The sequence below is a fragment of the Stegodyphus dumicola genome, chromosome 3 (genome assembly GCF_044657685.1).
Source record: "Stegodyphus dumicola isolate Sdum_Otavi_A_Nest chromosome 3, ASM4465768v1".
Classification (NCBI taxonomy): Eukaryota; Metazoa; Arthropoda; class Arachnida; order Araneae; family Eresidae; genus Stegodyphus; species Stegodyphus dumicola.
Genome location: NC_140770.1, coordinates 245,998,552 through 246,018,310, shown reverse-complemented (window position 1 = coordinate 246,018,310; position 19,759 = coordinate 245,998,552). Strand labels below are relative to the sequence as shown.

At 31.7% G+C, this 19,759-nt stretch overlaps 1 protein-coding gene across 2 annotated transcripts in view; it reads right to left on the bottom strand.

Moving 5' to 3' along the window:
• The window catches only part of mIF2 (mitochondrial translation initiation factor 2), a 124,775-nt gene that overhangs the window by 777 nt on the left and 104,239 nt on the right, over window positions 1-19,759 (bottom strand). For both annotated transcript variants that reach the window (XM_085814007.1, XM_085814008.1), the window contains one exon: window positions 13,992-14,132. In XM_085814007.1, the coding sequence (XP_085670133.1) occupies window positions 13,992-14,132 (141 nt within the window). The remainder of the gene's footprint in view (window positions 1-13,991; window positions 14,133-19,759) is intronic.

Genomic DNA, 19,759 nt, shown 5'->3' with positions numbered 1-19,759 from the left:
CTAAAAATTCTGCTGCTATTAAATTCAGACACCCACTGTGACCGTACAGGTTGCATCGGACCTATTATCACATTGTCCAATAGGATTCACCTCTGGTTTACAGAAATATGCTAATTTTTACAACCATTCTCTCAGTAGAGGGGTGCTTTAAATTATATTTTGAGGACTCTATAAGTAGCTGGACAAAAGTTTTGCATGTTGGGGAAAGGCATATGGTGGATTTTGAGAAATGACATTTTATTGGGTGAATGAAAGTAGGACACAGGTCTGTAAAAACCTAAAAGTAGCTAAAAATGTCTAGCCAAGAATCTGGAAATGGTTTAAGGATATTGGCAATTGATGCAGACAACCAAGTCAAACTCAGAAATATGCCAGAACAGACTCTTAGAGACATTATTTGGCAACAATCGCTATATAATAATAATAATAATAATAAACACTGACACTAGCTCAGATTGCAAAGGAGTTCCCAGCAGTTAGAGGAATATGACTATTCTGAGGCACTATGAATAACAGGGCTACATGAAAGGAAGTCCACAAATTATGTCCTACTAACTCAGACTGTAAAAAGCACCAAGTTGCAGTGGTGCAGAGATAATTGATTGTAGCACAATGGACTCTGTTGATTAGTCTCAGTTTTGTTCAGAATGTGATTCCAGTCATGTTATACTCTAGAGAAAGCAAAACGTGCAATAACCTTGAATGACAATCAAGATCTGTCCACTAAAGAGTTCCTTCACCATTCCTTTTCTTATTTTCTCTAAATGGCTTACAGGCAAGTATGCCAAGGAGAGGCATATTAAAAACAACGGATAAAAGGTTATAAAACGAGCCAAATGACACAAAAGGAGGCTGGTTCTCTTTCGCTTAACTTACTGTGACCTTGATAAAAGAAGCACTTTGTCATGTACATTTTTTACTATCCTAATAAACTGTTGATTTTCAGTGTTTATTGAAGGGTGAGGCATACTTGCCAACCTATGACACTAAAAAATCAGGAGATTTTTTTAAGAAATCAGGAGATTTTTCACAATGTTAAAAAGACTTTTTAAATGATAAAAATATAGTTTTCAATAATGAATTAACTTTAAATAGTTACTAATTCTTAAATGCAAGCAACACAAAAATACCTTACACATAAAACCATTTTTATTACTTGCATCGTTTAAGAAAACAAAACAACAACAACAAAAAAAAGACATTTTAATCAGTTTTCATACAAATGCTATGAACAGTGGCAGATTTTGCTTTCGTTAAGAAAAATGCTTCATAATTTCATTCATAGCAATTGTCACGTAGGCCTGCTTTCGCTAACAAAAGTTTTTCTAATGTGTCATCACTAATATTAGATCTAAATTTAGTCCTCGTTTTCGCAACACTGAAAAATCCTCTCATACTCTGCATTACTGTGGGGAACTGTCAAGATGGCCAACATAATTTTAGGCAGTTTACTATATTTTAAAATTCCATCAGCACCTTTCAGTTTTCCAATTAAACTCCACTAAATGTCAATCCAGCTGATTTAATAACTTAATCCAAGTTTCCTATTTGTAAACTACAAACTTGCTACCGCAATATTTATCAGTGACAACATCAATATCATCAGCTTTCATGACTAAATGAAGTAACACAGGAAATCTGTTCAAAAAGTACCTTATATAAGAAAAAGATGCACTTGCTAGAGCAGAAACATCAGCAACCTTAGCATGTAAAATCACTTCATCGTTGAATCGAAATTTATGTAGTATGTAATCACATACTCGACAGAAGTAACTTCTAACATGAAGATAAAATTTATTTTTGTCTTCTTCTGAAAGTTCTTCCACTACTTTTGTAGTTGCAGCTCCTATTACCAAATCTTCATCTTTCTTCTGATTTTCTATTTCACCATAAATCACATCATATATAGAATTACAAGAAAAAAAGGCTCCAGTAAAAAGGCAGAGAACAGACATTCTGCATTAATAACTTTTTGGTCTTTTGTTTCCGAAGAAAAATTTAATTTTTCGTTTTTTTCAAAACAACTCATGTTTTCCTTGTGTTCGCACATGGTTGAGAACATCCGCCCTTCCACCATGCGAAATCGAAAAATCGCAACGACAGATGGTAAACATCGCAAATTTATTACATTTCCTTGAGGAAATAAAGGAAGGAAAGTCAACTGTGCACTATTTTTGAAACGTACATGAGTATTTCACCTTTCTCGCAGACATAACAAAAGATGATAATTTCTAAAACTATTTCTCAAAGGCACATAAACTCGCACAACTCGGGACAAGATGAACGAAATTACTAAAGAACATCCGAGTAACAGCTTGCTTGCTTTGTGCTCAAAAGCTAATATATGCCAGATGACACGAAGTGGACCTCGATGCCAATTAGAGAACTGGAGAATGATGTTTCTGGATACGTATGCTCTCACTCACAAAGCAGAAATTCTCATCTGATTCGCAAGGTTTTGTTTTAGATATAATCTAAAGAAAATTCAATTGCTTTCAGACATCCAAAATCACCTTTTTTGTTCATATAATAAAGTATTAGGCCAAGTTTCATAAAAATCGTGAGAAATTTTCAGAATAAGAAAAAGTCGGGAGAAATATATTGTAAATTGGGTTGGCAGGAGAGGGGTCGGAAATTGGGAGTCTCCCGCCTAAATCGTGAGAGTTGGCAACTCTGGTGAGGTAACTACAGGAATCTATGACAGCTACTGTTAGTTGGGTCTCAATTAATATCATTAACACTGTTTAGGTATTGAAACTAATCATGAAAGCTTGGAGAAACTGACTGAAACATATGCTATGACTCCCCAGATGCCAACACTAGTATGATGGATACATGCTACTCCACACTGATGTGGGGTGAGAATTGGTAGCTAGAATATTTTCATATAGAAATTCTGTGATCATCCAAGCAAAGTGAAAACTATGATTCATTGATGAAGATAATATGGCTTTAATAAAATAAATTTCAAACTTTGTGGTAACAACACTAGAGTAAACATTGCTGTTGATGCTCAAGAATTAATAGTAGATGCTGATAGTAGAGTTGAGTGTCAGTAGCCTTCGTGCAATGGTACTTCATAATGCCATATTTCCAGAAAGTGTTGATATATAATTACTGAAAGACTGATAATAAAGGTGTATGTATAGGGCAGATTTAACTATTGTATGATTATCTCAAGATGCTGGCCTCCTAGGCTTGCCATTGTCTTCATGGCTATTGATGTCTTGCTGGAATCATCTATTTGACCAACCCTTATGCTAAGCAATCCATCAGTATAACTAGCTTGCCTTCTCTAAAGATGATTAGACTTTTGCTAAACTCAATTACTAGTATCACCCCAGAGTTAATATTCGGGACATTCTCATTTATAACATGTCTGCAAACAACATGTCAGCAGAAACAATTTGAGCTAACAAAGCATTTCAGCATTATTATGTTATTATTAATATAGTTTACATGTTTGACTTCTGAATTAGTATTTATTCAGCGTGTTATTGTGTCTTAATTAGTTTACATGTGTTCAGGATTGCATTTTCCCAAGCACTTTAGGTGTACTCAGTGCATTCACGTCTTATCATTTACATACTTCATTAAGAGACATTCACATGTAGAGACTGTCAAAAGTATTTCTAGGTGCAGGTACTTTTTGATAGTCAGCGTTTTGTTAATTTAAACACATTTGTATTTTTTATTAAGCCATTTACAATTTTTGGAGATGCTAGAGACACCTCTTTTTTTATTTCTTTGTATGAAGTAAAGGAAGCATTGTAATCATGAAAAATTCCAAGTATCATATTTCAACGAAAATATCTATTTTGACCCCTATCAGATGCAAATTAACAATGTTTTTGTGCGACATCTGTACATAAGGACAGAATAAAGGGCTCTTTTTCCACAAATGGATTACAAAATTGCTTAAAAATGGATTCAGAACAGATTTTTTTCATGACGTCTTAAGTACCTATGTATGTATCTTGCATAACTTAAAATCAAGTAGCCTCCGAGCTTTGAAGTTTTGTATATAGACTGCTATAACACGTAGTTGTGCACCTTCTTTTTTGGTTTCAATTGATTGCGCCAAAAGTATATAAACATATATATATATATATATATATATTCGAGGGCTGTGGAGTCGGTAGGGAAAATGACTGACTCCCTCTTACGTATATATGTAAACATATACACATGTGTTAGAGCTTATTTTCTTAATATAAAAGAAGTAGTAGATGCTACAGAAAAAAAAAAATTGATGGCGTAGCAAATTATTTATATTATTCAGTATTTATTATTATGAAATGAAAAAACTGGCATTAGTAATTTCTAAGAAACAGTATAGCTTCAAAAGATCTCCTTTGTTAGATGACCACAGATCCGATTTCAAACTTCAGAGCTGAGAACTTTCCACACTGACTTGAATAAGAAGAGCTGTTACTGTTAGGGCTACTTCTTTTAACTTTTCAGGATAGTTTTTTTATAAGTTCTAAAAGATGTGTCTTGCAAGCGCAATCATATTTCTCTATTTCCTCAAAGGCAGTGTAGAAATCTTGTTTGTATTTCTTCATTTTTATATCTAAAGGCTCTTGGTTCTTTATTTTTATTCGCTTTGCCTTAGCCTTTTCAATATTATCCAAATATTTTTCAAAATCTAATTTATCACTGTAAGAAGATGATAGAGACTCAGTTGCAATGTCTACTAATATCTACTACTAATGTTTGACTAATGTTTGCAAATATCTACTACTAATGTTTGACTGTCCTGATTTGAATTCTCCAATAGTTCCGAGAATAATTTCATTCTTAATAAAAGTTCATAGATGACTTTCTTTGCCTTTTTTATTTGTTCGTCATCCAAGAGAATTTGGTATTTTGGATCTACATATATCAAATGAATTGAAAACTGAGCAAGATCTCAATGTCTAGCAAACTAGTTTCTCTTTTCGTCATTGAAGAAATGATTCATCCTGCAATAAACCCTCCATTTCAGAAAGAACAAACATCACATTCTTCCATTCTCATCTCCTGTTAATTCTTCAGATTGTAGTCTTTTTTTTGGCTATATATAGTGTAGAAAGAAGAGTTTTCAATTCTGCTCTACATTCCACAGTCTTTCTGTTAGTAAAACATTAAGGTTATCTACATCTTCTAAAAAAGTTCTTAACTCTAAAAATCTCTTCATCATCATATATATACTTCCTTATCATGTTGCTTTATCAATAATTACTCCATTTCCCCGCTCGCTTCCTAAGAATGGCATCAATTTTGGGAGTTCTTGCTGCTATTGCTGCTTACTTAAATTTACCAGTGAGATTTGTAACTAAATGAATCAGTTTAATCACTAATGGCAAATATCACATCCATCCTTCTCCTTTATATTTATTTATTAATATGTCAATAAAATAGAAAATAACTATTTAAATTCCATAAATAAAACTCCATAAATATAACTATACATTCTATAAATAAAAATAATAACTCAGTTTGTCATTAATTTTTTTTCAGTTCACTTGAATTTCATTTCAAATTCAAACTGTCCAACAAAAACTTGAGTCGAGATGTTTTTAGCGACTCCAGCTCCTCCTTTTACCCCAAAATCTGCCTAACTCCGATTCCAACTCCACAGCCCTGATATATACAATATCTCACAAAAAATTATCGGTCACTATAATTTTTAAATTTTTTTAGTAATAGGAGAAAAGTTTTGAAATAATAAAGAATATTTTCCCTTTGAATATATATTTTCTTAGTTCTTTTTATACTAAATTTGAAAAAATTAAATAGTAAATTTAAAAGATTACATTTTAGGCTGAAATGGAAGAAAAAGATACCACAAAATTAATTGGAAATTTTCAAAATTTCCAATTAAAATCGTCAATAATAAATAAAAAACGAAATTCAATGCAATTAATTTGGATAAAGAAGCTAGGGAAAAATCTTAAATTCATTTGCTTTCATAATTTGAATTTTCTTTTTAGAAAATATTTATTATTTTAATGTTTTCTTGCAACAGCTTGTTCATGAGAAGAAACATCGTTAGAAACCCACAGACAGGTTATTGATTTGCATCAAAAGAAAGGGAAATCTATTAGAAAATATACCTGTTTTCTTAATTTAAGTAATTCTACAGTTTTTTATATTATTAAGCGTTAAAAGAAACAGAATCGTATTTAAAACAAAAGAAGACCTGGAAGCCCATCTAAGTTTCTGATGGAAAAAATTCATTATTCTAAGGAATATTAAAAAGAATCCAAGACTGAGTGGTCCTAAACTTGTTGTGAAATTTCATGAATTATATGGAATATACGTAAATCCAGAAACTGTAAGAAAAGTAATGAAATCTGCAGGATATCATGGGCTACAAGTAAGAAGAAAATTTTATATCAGTAGAAACACTGAAAACTGACTCTCACAATATCGATGAAACAAAAGACACCCAACTACTCAAAACTAGTGCTGTTTCCTGATGAAAGCAAATTTATCCAGGGTTCATAGCCACATTTTAGTTAAAAAAATAAGCACCTATAAGCACTTTTCAAGCACATTTTAAGAAAAAAAAATAAGCACCTGCCTAATTACATCATACACAACTGCATAACCTTAAAAATTAGACTTGTAATTTAAAATATGAGAAATGAAGTACTTATTAAGAGAGAATAAGCATTACCTCAATCATGGAAAATAATTACTTTTTTTTTTTTTGTTTTTAATTTTAAATAATAGTTCAATTTACAGAACCAGTTTACAATGAGAGAAAAAAAAACAATGAAGAACTAAACTATTACAAGATTTAATGATGAAATTTCGGTTCAAAATAGAGAAAATAAATAATAATAAGGCATATTTATTATATTCGCTTGGAACCTAATAATAAATACAATTTATTTTTCCACTCATATTGATATTTAAATAATTTAAATGTAATTAAATTTTAATGTATTCTGAACATTTTCTAAATTTTCATTGTATAACAGTTTTCTCTTAACAGATATTGCAAGCAAAGTAATTTAAGTAAAAAAGAGGAAAATTTCTGAAATCAGAAGACAGAAATTTGCTTCATGCAGTCATCTTTAACAGTAAAAGCTTAACTAACCCGCATACTTGGAAATTGGCGAATATTCGGACAGTCGAGCGTAACTTGAAGGAGCGGAAGGGGGGGTAGACTGTAGCCGGTCTTTAGATTTTTCCGCTAAATAAATGCTTTTGACATTTCAATATGTGCATCATATAAAAATAAACCAACCGAACTAAAAAATATTCTGCTTATCAAGCACAGTAAAACTCTTTAAAGTGCTCATAAACAAATCTCGGACTGAACATCAAAATTAATTATCTCTGCAAAATATCGCAAACATTATTGTGCAATACGTGCGCCGTAATTCTTCCCTATGTGATATTACGCAATCGGAATCAACAACTGCCGGTATTGGGAGAAAAAAGAACTAAATAACTGGAGTGTTTTTCATTCTAATTTTCAACAGACATCGTTAAATTTTCGGAATAGAATCTTTCTTCACTTGGGTTGGTAGACCGCAGAACTTTTAGTCCTATTCAATCCAGATTGGAAAGTAACCCCCCCAAAAAGGTCTGTTGCTTGTTTTGCAGCGAACTGTAACAGTTTCGATAGTCAAGATTTTGCGGAGAAAGGGGAGACCTCCCAACCTTCGTACTGTATTGGCCAAAAAAAATTAAATTATTTTGACAATTCGATTACTTTCCCTTTAAAGCCATTCTGAATATTATTCCTTAGAAAGCTAATCTGTGTTAAAACACAACCATTTTTGGAAGTTTACTATACTTCAGCAGTTACTGCAATTATGTTATTATAAACATTCATACATATGCTCATAATATAAGCATAATGATCATAATAAACACGAATATGAACTGACCAAGTAGAATGAGAATGTAAATTATTAAGATCTTGATAGAAATTCAAACGTGTGTAGTATTTGGGTGGGAGGAAAAGAATGCCGAATGTAGCGGAATTTTCTACTGCTTTCGCAATTCTTTGACCAATAGAACGACGGGCACCTGTCTGTACTCTTCGTGCACACCAAAGGTTATGTTAATGCAGAGAAAGGGGGAAAAGCTATTTCCAGGAGTATGACTCACCATCTGACATTCCATATTAGGAAGAAAAGTTGTTTATTTAGTTTCGGCTTTGGTACGGGGAAAAATAGCGCGTTCATTAAAAAAAAAAAAAAAAAAAGCCACTCAAAGCAAAAAATAAGCACTAAAAACAAAAAAATAAGGGCTTTAAAGAAAAAGTAAGCACCTATAAGGGCCTTTATATTTTATTTTCAAATATAAGGACTTATAAGCACTTATAAGGACCACTACGAACCCTGTTATCATCTTTGGCTCAGATGGACAAGTGTTGGTGTGGAGAAAATCCAAAGAAGAATTTTGGAAGCAAAACTAATTATTAAGTGTTAAACATGACAGAGGAGGAGTTACGGTATGGGAATCTATGGCACATTCTGGTGTTAGTAATATGGAGTTTATAGATGATATTATGGATTTGTATAAGAACTTTGACATCTTGAAGCGATATTTGGCATTGTCTCCTGCCAAAATATACAAATTAATTAAAAATTCTACCAGGACAATGATCCAAAGCATACTGCGCACAATGTTAAGACTCTGGTTGTTATACTCTGGCTGTTCAGAAGTAATTAAGACATGACCCCAATGATCAGATCTTAATCCTACTGAACCTATTTGGCAGTAACTAGAATCAAAAATTTGAAAATAGAGTATATCTTTGCAGTAACAACAGAAAGTAGTGGTTCAAGAGGAGTGGAATAAAATAGAAGATGTGACACAAAAAACAAGACTGGTCCAATAAATCATTGTACTCTCAGAATCAGTTCTCCGTGCCATTATCACCTTCAAAATAGTCCCCTTCAGCATTCGGTGCTGCCATTGCTGGTAACAGTTCTGGAACGAGGTTTTTGGAAGGCCATTTAGAAGATTTTCTGTTTTTGCATGAACCTCTTCAACTGTGGTAAAATGGGTTCCCTTTAAGCAAGATTTAACTTACAAACAAAAAAAAAGTCGCATGCACCCAAATCAGGTGAAAAAGGAGGATGCCCCCATCACAGTAATGTTTTTTTGGTCAGAAACTGCATGACAGATAGGGCTGTGTGAGTGAGCGCATTGTTCTGGTGCAACAGCCATCCATCACTCCCCAGATGTGGCCATTTTTCCTAATTTTGTCAAGAAGTCTTTTATATTACTTTAATGTAGTAGTGTTGATCAACAGTCTGACTACTGTGAACCCACTCAATCATGATGAATGTGCTGGGGGCCCCTTGGGCACCCAGCAAGTTCATCATCTTCCACACTCATATGGGCACGTTTTGAAATTTGGCATCTTTTTTCTGAGCGATAATAACACCAAATGTGGTTTATGGATTTTGTTACAGTGAATTGCCACAGCTATGCTTAACCCTTTGATGCATGCTATATTATTTTTATAATTTTTTAACTAAAACTTTAGAAATCGAATATTATGATCCAAGAGACAAGTAATATAAAAAAAATCTACTCTTGCCCATTGTTTTGTAGGTGGTGGTCACACTGTGAAACCAGCGCACGTCTAAGAATTTGAAACTTACTAAGGTAGTAGGTGCTAGTATTCTTTCACTCAAATGATTTTAAATGTAAAGGCTACAGTTTTAGCTTATTTTATTTTATTTTACGGAATAAAGCATGAATTTTATCTAGATTAGTCTTAGCTTTATTTAAGGGAAGCAAAATATGCTTTGCCTTTATTGCCACTGCCAACAGGGTTATGGGCTCAGCACCAACAGCTAATCTGTCATCCAGTTCAACTCAGCATTGAAGGAATGTAGGTGAAGAGGGCCGTTATCCACGAAAAGAAGCTGACCTGTTTTAGAAGTTTGTTCAAGTTGTTGTGCTCACACTTAATTTAAGATGTCATTACTACCTGTAGGTTTTGAGCTATTAAACCATGACAACTGGGATCGATGGGAAGTCAATATGAAAATGCTGTTACTGGATAGAAATTGTTGGAGCTTCATAGAGGACAAAGAAAAAGAATTAGATAAAAGTGCAACAAGGCATGAAAAGCAGGAATTCACAAGAATGCTCAAGAGGTAAAGAAGCATGGGAAGTTCTACAGAAGCAATTTGAACTCAAAACAAGAGCAAGGATAATTCAGTTACTGGATGAATTTTTTAGCATTAGATATACCCCAAATGAAGAAACAGGATTATTCATCATGAGGATGAGAATGACTGCAAAGAAGTTGGCTGAAGCTGGACACAGCTTGGCAGATCTTTTTAAGGGATTTCAGGCAGTAAGGAGATTATCCCAGGAATACTCCAGCATTGTACAGTTGATATATAGGTGGAAGGACGAAGATTTTATGCTGGAAAGAATTGCTGAAGAACTGATAAGGGAAGAAAGGCGACTTTGCCAGGTAAATGCCGATTTATGAGACAGCAAGGTAAGCGTGTTTAATACTATTAGTTCAAATGCAGGGAAAGATAAGAGTTGAAAATAAACTAAGAAAAAAATGGGGAATATGAGAATAGGATCTTGTTTCAGATATCATAAATTTGGACACTTAATCCCTCAATGTAAAGAAAATGTAAATAAAAATCAGAAATTTAAAATAGACGATAAAAAATGGACAGTTTAAAGATAAAGAATTAATGTTAGTAGAAAATTATGTAACGACTACAGATAAAGTAGGTAACGCAGATAAATTTAATTGGGTCGTAGATACTGCAGCTACAACTCATTTCTGTAATAACAGAAATTTAATGACAAATTTTGAAGAAATAAAAGATATACATACGTCTTTAGCTGTAGGAAATTGTGAAAGTAAAGTACTAGGAAAAAGTACTGTCAAATTTGCAGTAAAACTAGGCAATCGAATAAATTGGATTGAGTTAGATAATGAGTTATATAATCCAAATCTAAGAAGAAATTTACTATCAGGATTAAGGTTAGAAAAGGCAGGTGCTCATTTTGTGATTTCGAAAGGTAAGATGTGGATATACTTTAATAATTGGGATAGATTATGCTACGCTAAACGATATGACGGACTTTATCACGTAAAACCATTTAGATATGCAACAGATAAATAGGAAGCTGGTTACGGTACAGAAATTGGAAAGTTAAATAAAGTAGTAATTAGTTATTTGAAAGAAACCATGCAACTTAAAGAATTAAAATAAAATTTGAAAATAAATATTTAAAATAATAACAATTATAATTAAAAATATAATATAAAGAAAATTATTTGAAAGAAAAAACCAAGTGACTTTTTTCCCGCTCATGCACAATGTAAAAATGGAAAAGAAAATAGATTGCAATATATTAAGAAGTTCGCCACTTGAACTATTCTTGGCGAAACTGGAAAAAAGTGCAAAGATAAATTTTTGAATTTCTCTATAAATTTCGCACCAAATTAAAAAAAAAACTTAATATTTAGGCATAATTTGAGTTGTAGAATCAAAATATGTAAAAAAATTGGTATGTTATTTCAGAAAAAGTCCGATTTTGTGTCAAAATACGTATATTAAAACAGTGCTTTGTATAAGTCTAATATATAGCTTAAGTCACGCATTCAAGGCATGAAAAACTCAATTTGAATTTGGTCAATCAGCCGAGTAGAAGAGAAAATATACAACTGTTCTTTTTTTTTGTTTTTTTTTTTTTTTTTTTGTTTTTGTTTTTGGCACAGTGTACCTCAAAGTTTTCATAAGAAATTTTGCTCACGTTCATCGTTTTTCACATCCTGGTGTAAAATTAGTAACTGCCAGATTCGTATGGTCCTAGATGAAGAAACAAACATGTGTTTGGCCAAGAACTTGTCTGCAGTGCCAGAATGTTAAAGTAGCAAGACACACCAAATTAAAGTTTGGTACATATCAAGAACTAGATGCCATATTTTGTGCAAGCCATATTAATTTGATAAGGTCTTTATCACTGCAAAGCTGTAAATTGTAACTAACAACGATGGACAAGTCTGTATAATTTTCCAGTTTATTATCATGTTAACAAAAGGACGTTCACCTTTCACTAAATGCAAACTCAACAATAAATATTTAGAATTCTAGAAATATGGGGAGATATTCCTGCTAAAAAATAGGCCATTAAGTTTGCTTCATCTGTCACAGAAGTACAATACATGAATGAAATAAATATATTTTGAAATCCATTTAGAATTCTGTCTACTGTTGCCATTTAAATTTTGCTAAACATTATAGTCATTATTTGTCACATAATTGATAAATAAACTATCGTTTGATGCTGTTTAATTGACTTTTCAACTGGATATCTAAGCTATAAAATGAGAAGCGCATACGGGACTGTCATTAAATAACATAGTCTAACATGCATCAACAGATTTTCTTGTTGGATTTTACAAATTTTAACATTTAGGCATAATTTGAGTTGTAGAATCAAAATATGTAAAAGCATTGGTATGCTATTTTAGAAAAAGTCCGAATTGCATCAAATTACCTATGTTAGAACAGTGCTATATATAAATCTAATATATAGCCTAAGTTGTGCTTTCGAGACATGAAAAACTAAATTTGAATTTCATCAATCGGCTCAGAAGAACGGAGCGGTTTTGTCCCTGAAGGTCTATTGTTTTCATTTTGTGATTTTGTGTTGAATCATAAATGTCCGTTTCACTTTTCAAACTGTTGCCACCAAGTGTTAGAGTCCTGCATTATATTTGAAGAAATTAAATAATGAAAAATCTGCATAAATGTATGTATATTTTTTGCATTGTGATAAACCAATGGTACATAGAGCCATTGAATTTTGAATGACGCAATCCTCCTATGAATATGGGCATGTGGAGGACCAAATTTAAAATTTGGAATTTGTTTTATAATCAATTTCATATTTTGTAAAACTTTAACGAATTTTTGATTAACAAACTCAAGGATTTCAAAGCAAGCAATTGCAACATTCTACAGGGAAAAAAAACCTTTTTATCTTTAGCGCGAACTGTGTATCGAAAATTCTAAAGATATGCTCATTTCAAAATTATTTTGCGGCATTGCTATTGAACTGAATTTTATGGTTTAAGTGCAAAGAATATATTTAATAAATACAGGTAACACACAAAACGTTAAAAAAACACCCCTTTAGACACAATATAAAATCTGAAAACTTTCAGATTTTTTTTTTCCCGCAGTGTACCTCTTTCACTTCCAGCTACATTAGCTGAACTGAAGATGCATATAACAACAGCCATGGTAGCAGTAGATGCAGATATTTTCACAAAAGTTTGGGACGTATTTAGCACCTTTAATTTGGTTTGTAAAAAAAAAAACCTTTTAGTTAGCCATGTAATATAAATTTAATCTGAAGTTTTTATATTCACTATTTTCTGTAGTATATGCATTTCAAATCAGATGATTCTTTTTTAAACATCCTGTGTAATAAATCGTGTGTCAGCTCTACTGATTAATTTCGCCTCCCCCCTTTGTACCATATTCTTGATATTGCAATACTGCTATCTATAAAATTTTCATTATTTAACTCTATCGATAAATTTTATAGTGATTAAAATAACTAAATTAGACGAGTGTGAATGTTTTCATTGTAATGCTTACCAAGACTTTCTTCAGTAATTAAATCTCAAATGGTCTTATGTGTAGGTCTATGAAATTTAAAATAAAAAATTCTTTACACATAAAGAAATAACAGTATCTCAGCTTGTAACAATGTGAAAAGATGATGATAGTGAGTATGTGATTTCTGATTGAATTTTTCCCTTCCTCGGTGAAAGTGAAAACAGTATTTGCTTTACAAAAATGATAGATATAATTAATGTTAAAAATGAAAATTGGGAAAGGGGAAAAGACTGCATAAAATTAATATTTGAGTGTATTACTATTGTATTTGCTAAAACCATTTGACACATATCAAAAAAACAATTCGACCATGCACTTAAACTCTATCATAAAAGAAGACTCCGTAAATTAAATACTTGCCATTATATATAACTTTGTCAGATCGAATAACTTTACACAAACTGTTCCTTTTTAATATACCCTTCACACACTTGCAACCAGCAACAGATATTTTCTTTTTTCCGTCTTTTATTATAAATTCTTGTAAAACTGTTGCTTCTCCTACATAAAATTTAACTTCATTAACAACAGAAAAGTAAAATTTATAAATAACTAATCAAAATAAAATGCATGCAGCTATTTTATTCTAATATCACAGAAATAAACAGTAAGTTCTTGAGCTTCTCACTCAAGAATTTTTTGAATATTACGATATCTTTCAAATTTTTATGTTAAAAAAAGTTAAACAAAAAATGGAGACAGAAACAGAATCATATATGTAATAATACAGATTTCTGTAAGACTACGTAGAAATAAAATGTGACATTATTATTTGGGAAGAAATTACATGTATGTTATTCTACAACTTTTACGTTCTCTTTACTTTTACTGACAATTGAAATATATTATTTTAATGACTGACCTCTCTTTTCCCATTGACCAAATACTAAAAGTGGCATATTCATACATATTTTGAAAATATAAGCCATTTATGCACAGTTTATGTATTAACTTACAATAAACTAAAAATATGCCGTAATTCACTTTGAATACAGCTTAAAAACATAAACTGTAGCTAACAATATGTGGTATACTTAATAGTTTGGTATTTCATTAATTACTTCAAACATTTCAATAGCATTAAAAAAAAATGTTTAACTGATTTTTCAGTATAATATCTGCCATTCTTTCTAATCTCTTCTTTACTATCATATACTCATGTTGATTGAAGATAATGCAATTTTGTCTTTTGGAAAACTAATCTGTCATTAATCGTTAAAAAATGATATTTTGTTCTAGGATTAGAAAAGCATGAAAACCAATCAATGCAGTCAGCCTGTTTTTCTGAGATCAAACTCATAGTAATCTACAGCATTAACCACTTTGCTTTAGTGGAGCATTTTGTTATATGACTCATCATAAAAAATAAGAATTAAATAAAAATAAGATACATTTTAAAAAGAAATACAGTTTGACCTCCTCAAATGCAACCATGAGCACAAACACACATGCGGCATTCGGACTGATCTGTTCTTAAAATAGGGTGGATGGACATGAATCATGTCATATAGATGTTTTTTTTTTTTTTTTCCCATTCTTATTTTTTTCCTGTTTGTTTCCTTGGCATTTAAACAACACATAGACATAACAAAAGAGAAAATTACTTTTAAATAATCTAAGCTGATATGCTGATCATCATCTGTAATTAGCTGTTTTATTAGTATTTAATTTTATGCATTTATTTATTTACATATATACAAAAATACAAGTGTTTTCCAAATTAGTTTTGCTACATATACATTATTTTATAATAAAATGTAATAAGTAAATTTTATTGCATTATTATTGTAATTATAATTATTCAATTATTATACTTTATTACAGTCAAAAGTCTTTAATTCGAACTCGTCGGGACTTCGGCAATTCCGGATTATCGATTTTTCCGGATTATAGATCATCAGTTTAAATCTCGTAAGATGGCATGCAAAAATTATAAAATTAAAAATATGAAACCGTAATTTATGAAATAAAGAACAATTATGATCTAAAAGGTATCAAAATTTACAAAAAAAAAAAAAAAAAAAAAGCTTAATATTTATTTTCTTACTTTATTAAACATTTCTTTCAAAGCGCGCATTTGTAAAGCATACATTACGCCTAGTAGAAATTAGAAAATTGCAACCACAACACTATTTGATGTGTATTCATGATATTTATAATGAATTTGATTTAAATCATATCAGAGTACATCAAGATGAAATACTACATTTAGTAAGGAATTATAAGCCGAATAAAATAAAAACATCTTCCCTGAAGATAAGGAGAGTGTTGACAGATCAATTTGCAGTTCATTGCGTGCCACGACGTCCCCCCCACAGAGCAGCATGAAATTGATAAACAGATTTCGGAATGCTTAAAGAAACAAAGGATATGCCTTTATCCATTTTTTGCAGCAATTTCACTTTTTGTTTGATAGACATTGAAACATGCTTTCGCTTTGTAGATACTTTGGCAGTATCTAGCATTGGAAATTCTATTTGACATAATTGAAAGTTCAAGCTTACTTTTATAAAATTGCTCTAACAGTCTGCAAAAAATAATACGCCGGATCTAATTTGAAGATTAAGGAACAACGCAATCTGCAACATTAACTGAAATATGATGCAAAAGCAAAGTTTAAAGTTGTAAAATTAAACATTTAGCAGCAGTAGCAATAGAAGTTCCCTAAGGTTATGTGCAGTGCAGACATTGAAGACAAAAAAAGGTTTTAAACTTAACCAATTTATTAACAATATATATAAATAAAAACATAATGAATAAATTTACACAATATCAGAAACTTAAAAAAAAAAAAAAAATATAACAATCATTATCAAAAATTTCACCTAGTTGATAATCCATTAACCCCATGGGTTTTCCCTTTAAAGAATGTTACACTATTAAATAATATTTTACCTGATCCAAATACTGGCATTCAATACGCGAAAAACATATCACTAAACAGAAATTAAGCGGTTATAATGAAATTCGTTACACTATTAATAAGTCCATGCTTCATGGTCAAGAAGGCACCTGAAAAATTAAAATTAAATCCTTGAGAGCACATGAAACCAGCAAAACACTGCTCACTGTAGTTAAACATGAGGAATCACAGCTTAGAAAAACATCTCCACTAACTTGTGTTAAATGCCGCCTTCATGAAGAACATGGATGCCGCCCACGGCAGTCGCTCACATCATAGCCTCTTTTGAGAATCCAGGAAAAATCATCTTGTAGACTGGAACCACGGCACTTATCACCGGACTGCACGCATCGCAATATCGTCTTCCAACGGGGGCTGGAAACTGCACACCAAGGAGCAAAGAAACAGGAACTAGAAGGAATGAGCCAGAGCGACGCGAGATACTTATACCTGAAGTAGACATGATGTCATCTCACGGCAACCAATCAGCTATCGGCACAACTCGGCTTTCCAGATGACGTAACATCAAGTTTCGTTTTTGCATCTTAATTAGGCTGAAACAGTTCGTTCTTAATACAAACAGTGGCATTGAAAAACGAAGTAGAAGTAACTACTATATCCCTTTAAAATAAGAACTAAACTAGATGTTCTATATATAACTTATGTAAAAGTTAGAATCATTTCAAGGAGGAGAGATGATGTAGAAAAAGGGTTACAATAGGTTATATTTTCCAACAAAATAGATAATTAGAAATTTTAGCTTAGCTTATACTGTCCGTTATACATTAAATGTGCATGCGTAAATGTATTACGCGCATGCGAGAATGCATTATGTGTTGATGCATGCGCAGAAAGTTTGTAGCTTTGAGGTCCGGATTATAGATCATTCCGGATTATGGGTGTTCAGATTAACGACTTTTGACTGTATATTATTACAATGAATTCTAATAATTGTTATAATTATAATAATTATACAACTATAAATTATTATTTTAATATAATTGATAATTAATCTGTCTTTTTTTGTCTTTGAGCTAAAATTTATGTGTATTATTACACGCTGAAAAAAATTCTTAGTAATTAATTATAATAATTATACAGTGATAAATAATTAATAAATAGTTATATCTCCGAGTTTTGCACTAAAAGCTGTATGCATTAGTATAAATACTGAGGGGTTATAAAACAAAATTCCTCATTTCTATACTTCTTATTATTCTGTATCACAGTTACTATACATATCCAAGTTGTCATCATCTCGATCAGAAGAAAAAATTGAAGACTTGCATAAATGTTCCATTAAATAATCTTTCTTCCAATAGTCATTTTCTACGTTTTTTACATGGGTGCAGTACTTCGATTGTCACACTTTCAAGACCTCCTTCTATAATTTTTAATAATTTATCTATTGCCATATCTCCAGCCATGCTGCCATTCCATACAAACTGCTCTATTTCACCCCCAAACGAATTCAGTTGCATTAACGTTGCAGGGGTACAGGAGCAGAGGTAAAGCCATAAAACCATGTTCTTGGAGCATTGAATCAAATTTATGTGACTTTTCTTTAGGAGCATTTTGTTTTCATAAGCTAAACTTTCTGTAAATTTGGAGAGAACTACATTTTTTTAAATCACTGCAGGATTTCTTCTTTTTGATTTGCTATAGTCGGACATTTATTTAATTGGACTGTGGGATTGGAGGCAGTGTCTAAAATCATTATGCATTTGGTGGAAGATTCAAAATGAGTTTTTCAGAGATCCACTTTTCAAAAACAGAGGAATTTGTTTTCCTGTGATAATACCCCAATGTGTCATTTGCTTTATAAATTAGAGATGTATGAGGTAAAAATCCCATATCGCTTCTAGTAAATATAAAACAATAAGTCTTTTAGATGCATTCCCACTCTGCATGACACCCAAGACTGTTTCCGATTGACATCATTTTGAGAATGTCATGCTACTGTCCACCCAGGTTCTTTTTCATGACGAAATTGCCTCACTTTCGAAGATACTATGTTCTATTTAAAATCTATGTTTTCATGCAACACAGGGTGTGATATTGAAAGTGATGCAATTTTCTCCTCCTTAATATAAAATTTATGAACAGTTTTTCAAATTACATTGCATTCAAACCCACCTAAACCAATCCTATCTAAAACTTCCTCCCCCACTTGGAGAATGGAAAACTGGCTTTTTCTCCTTTTCTGCCTGAATTTTCTTTATTGTTGTCAGTGATACTCTTGCAGTGTTGCTGGTGCTTTTCATGGGCTATGAGATGGGAATGCTAATTTCTCCATTCTCAGCATCCATGTCACAAAATATAATGAAATTATATAGCACCATTGTGAAACACCTTGTTTTTACCAGCTGGACTCATTTTAACAATAAAAATGAGATGTCACTAACACTTACACAAAGAAACACAATATTGACGAATTTCCCATATTAAAATCAACTACAACTAAATAAATCCCATGCAAATGGGGGTGGAAACTTATTGAAGGGTTTCCTTTTTTTTATCACGAAAAGAATACTTCCACTAAAGAACATAGTTCCATGATTTATAGTGACATTATCTTTAAAAGTAAGTGATGAAATATGCATTGTTCATGCGAAATTCATCAATTATAAAACAAAATTTCAACACTGGTTTCCTGTCTGCAAACCAATGGAAATCTTAGCATTTATTTCTGTGAATAAATAAATATTTTAAAAAATGCAAAAGACAATGACAGCATCACTCGATGACATGAGGATTTCCCCTCCCTTTTGCACACATTCCCTCTTTCCCACGATGAGAAGACTTTCAAGTGACCTCCGACCTCCCAGCACTAATGAATCCCCTTTTGGACAATTATATGTGCTTTGGCAGAATCCCAGCCAAGGTTACATTTCAGACAGTCGAACTATAATAACAATAAAACTCCAATAAACTGAAACATGCATTAACCCTACATGAAAAGACTTAACAGTGAATCAAGAAACATCACCAATCAAAAACATCTCAGATCAGTGGTTGCCAGATATTTTTGGTTTGCACTATCCTCAGTGAATTAGAAGTTTTCCATGCCATCTAGTCAAAACATAAGCCTATCTAACAGTTAAAAAAATGAGAATAATGTACTCAGGCTGGCTAAATTAAATAAATAAATGAAACATATATTTCAAATTCAGATATAATTTATGTAAAACAACATAAGTATGATTTTGAACAATCATATCATTTA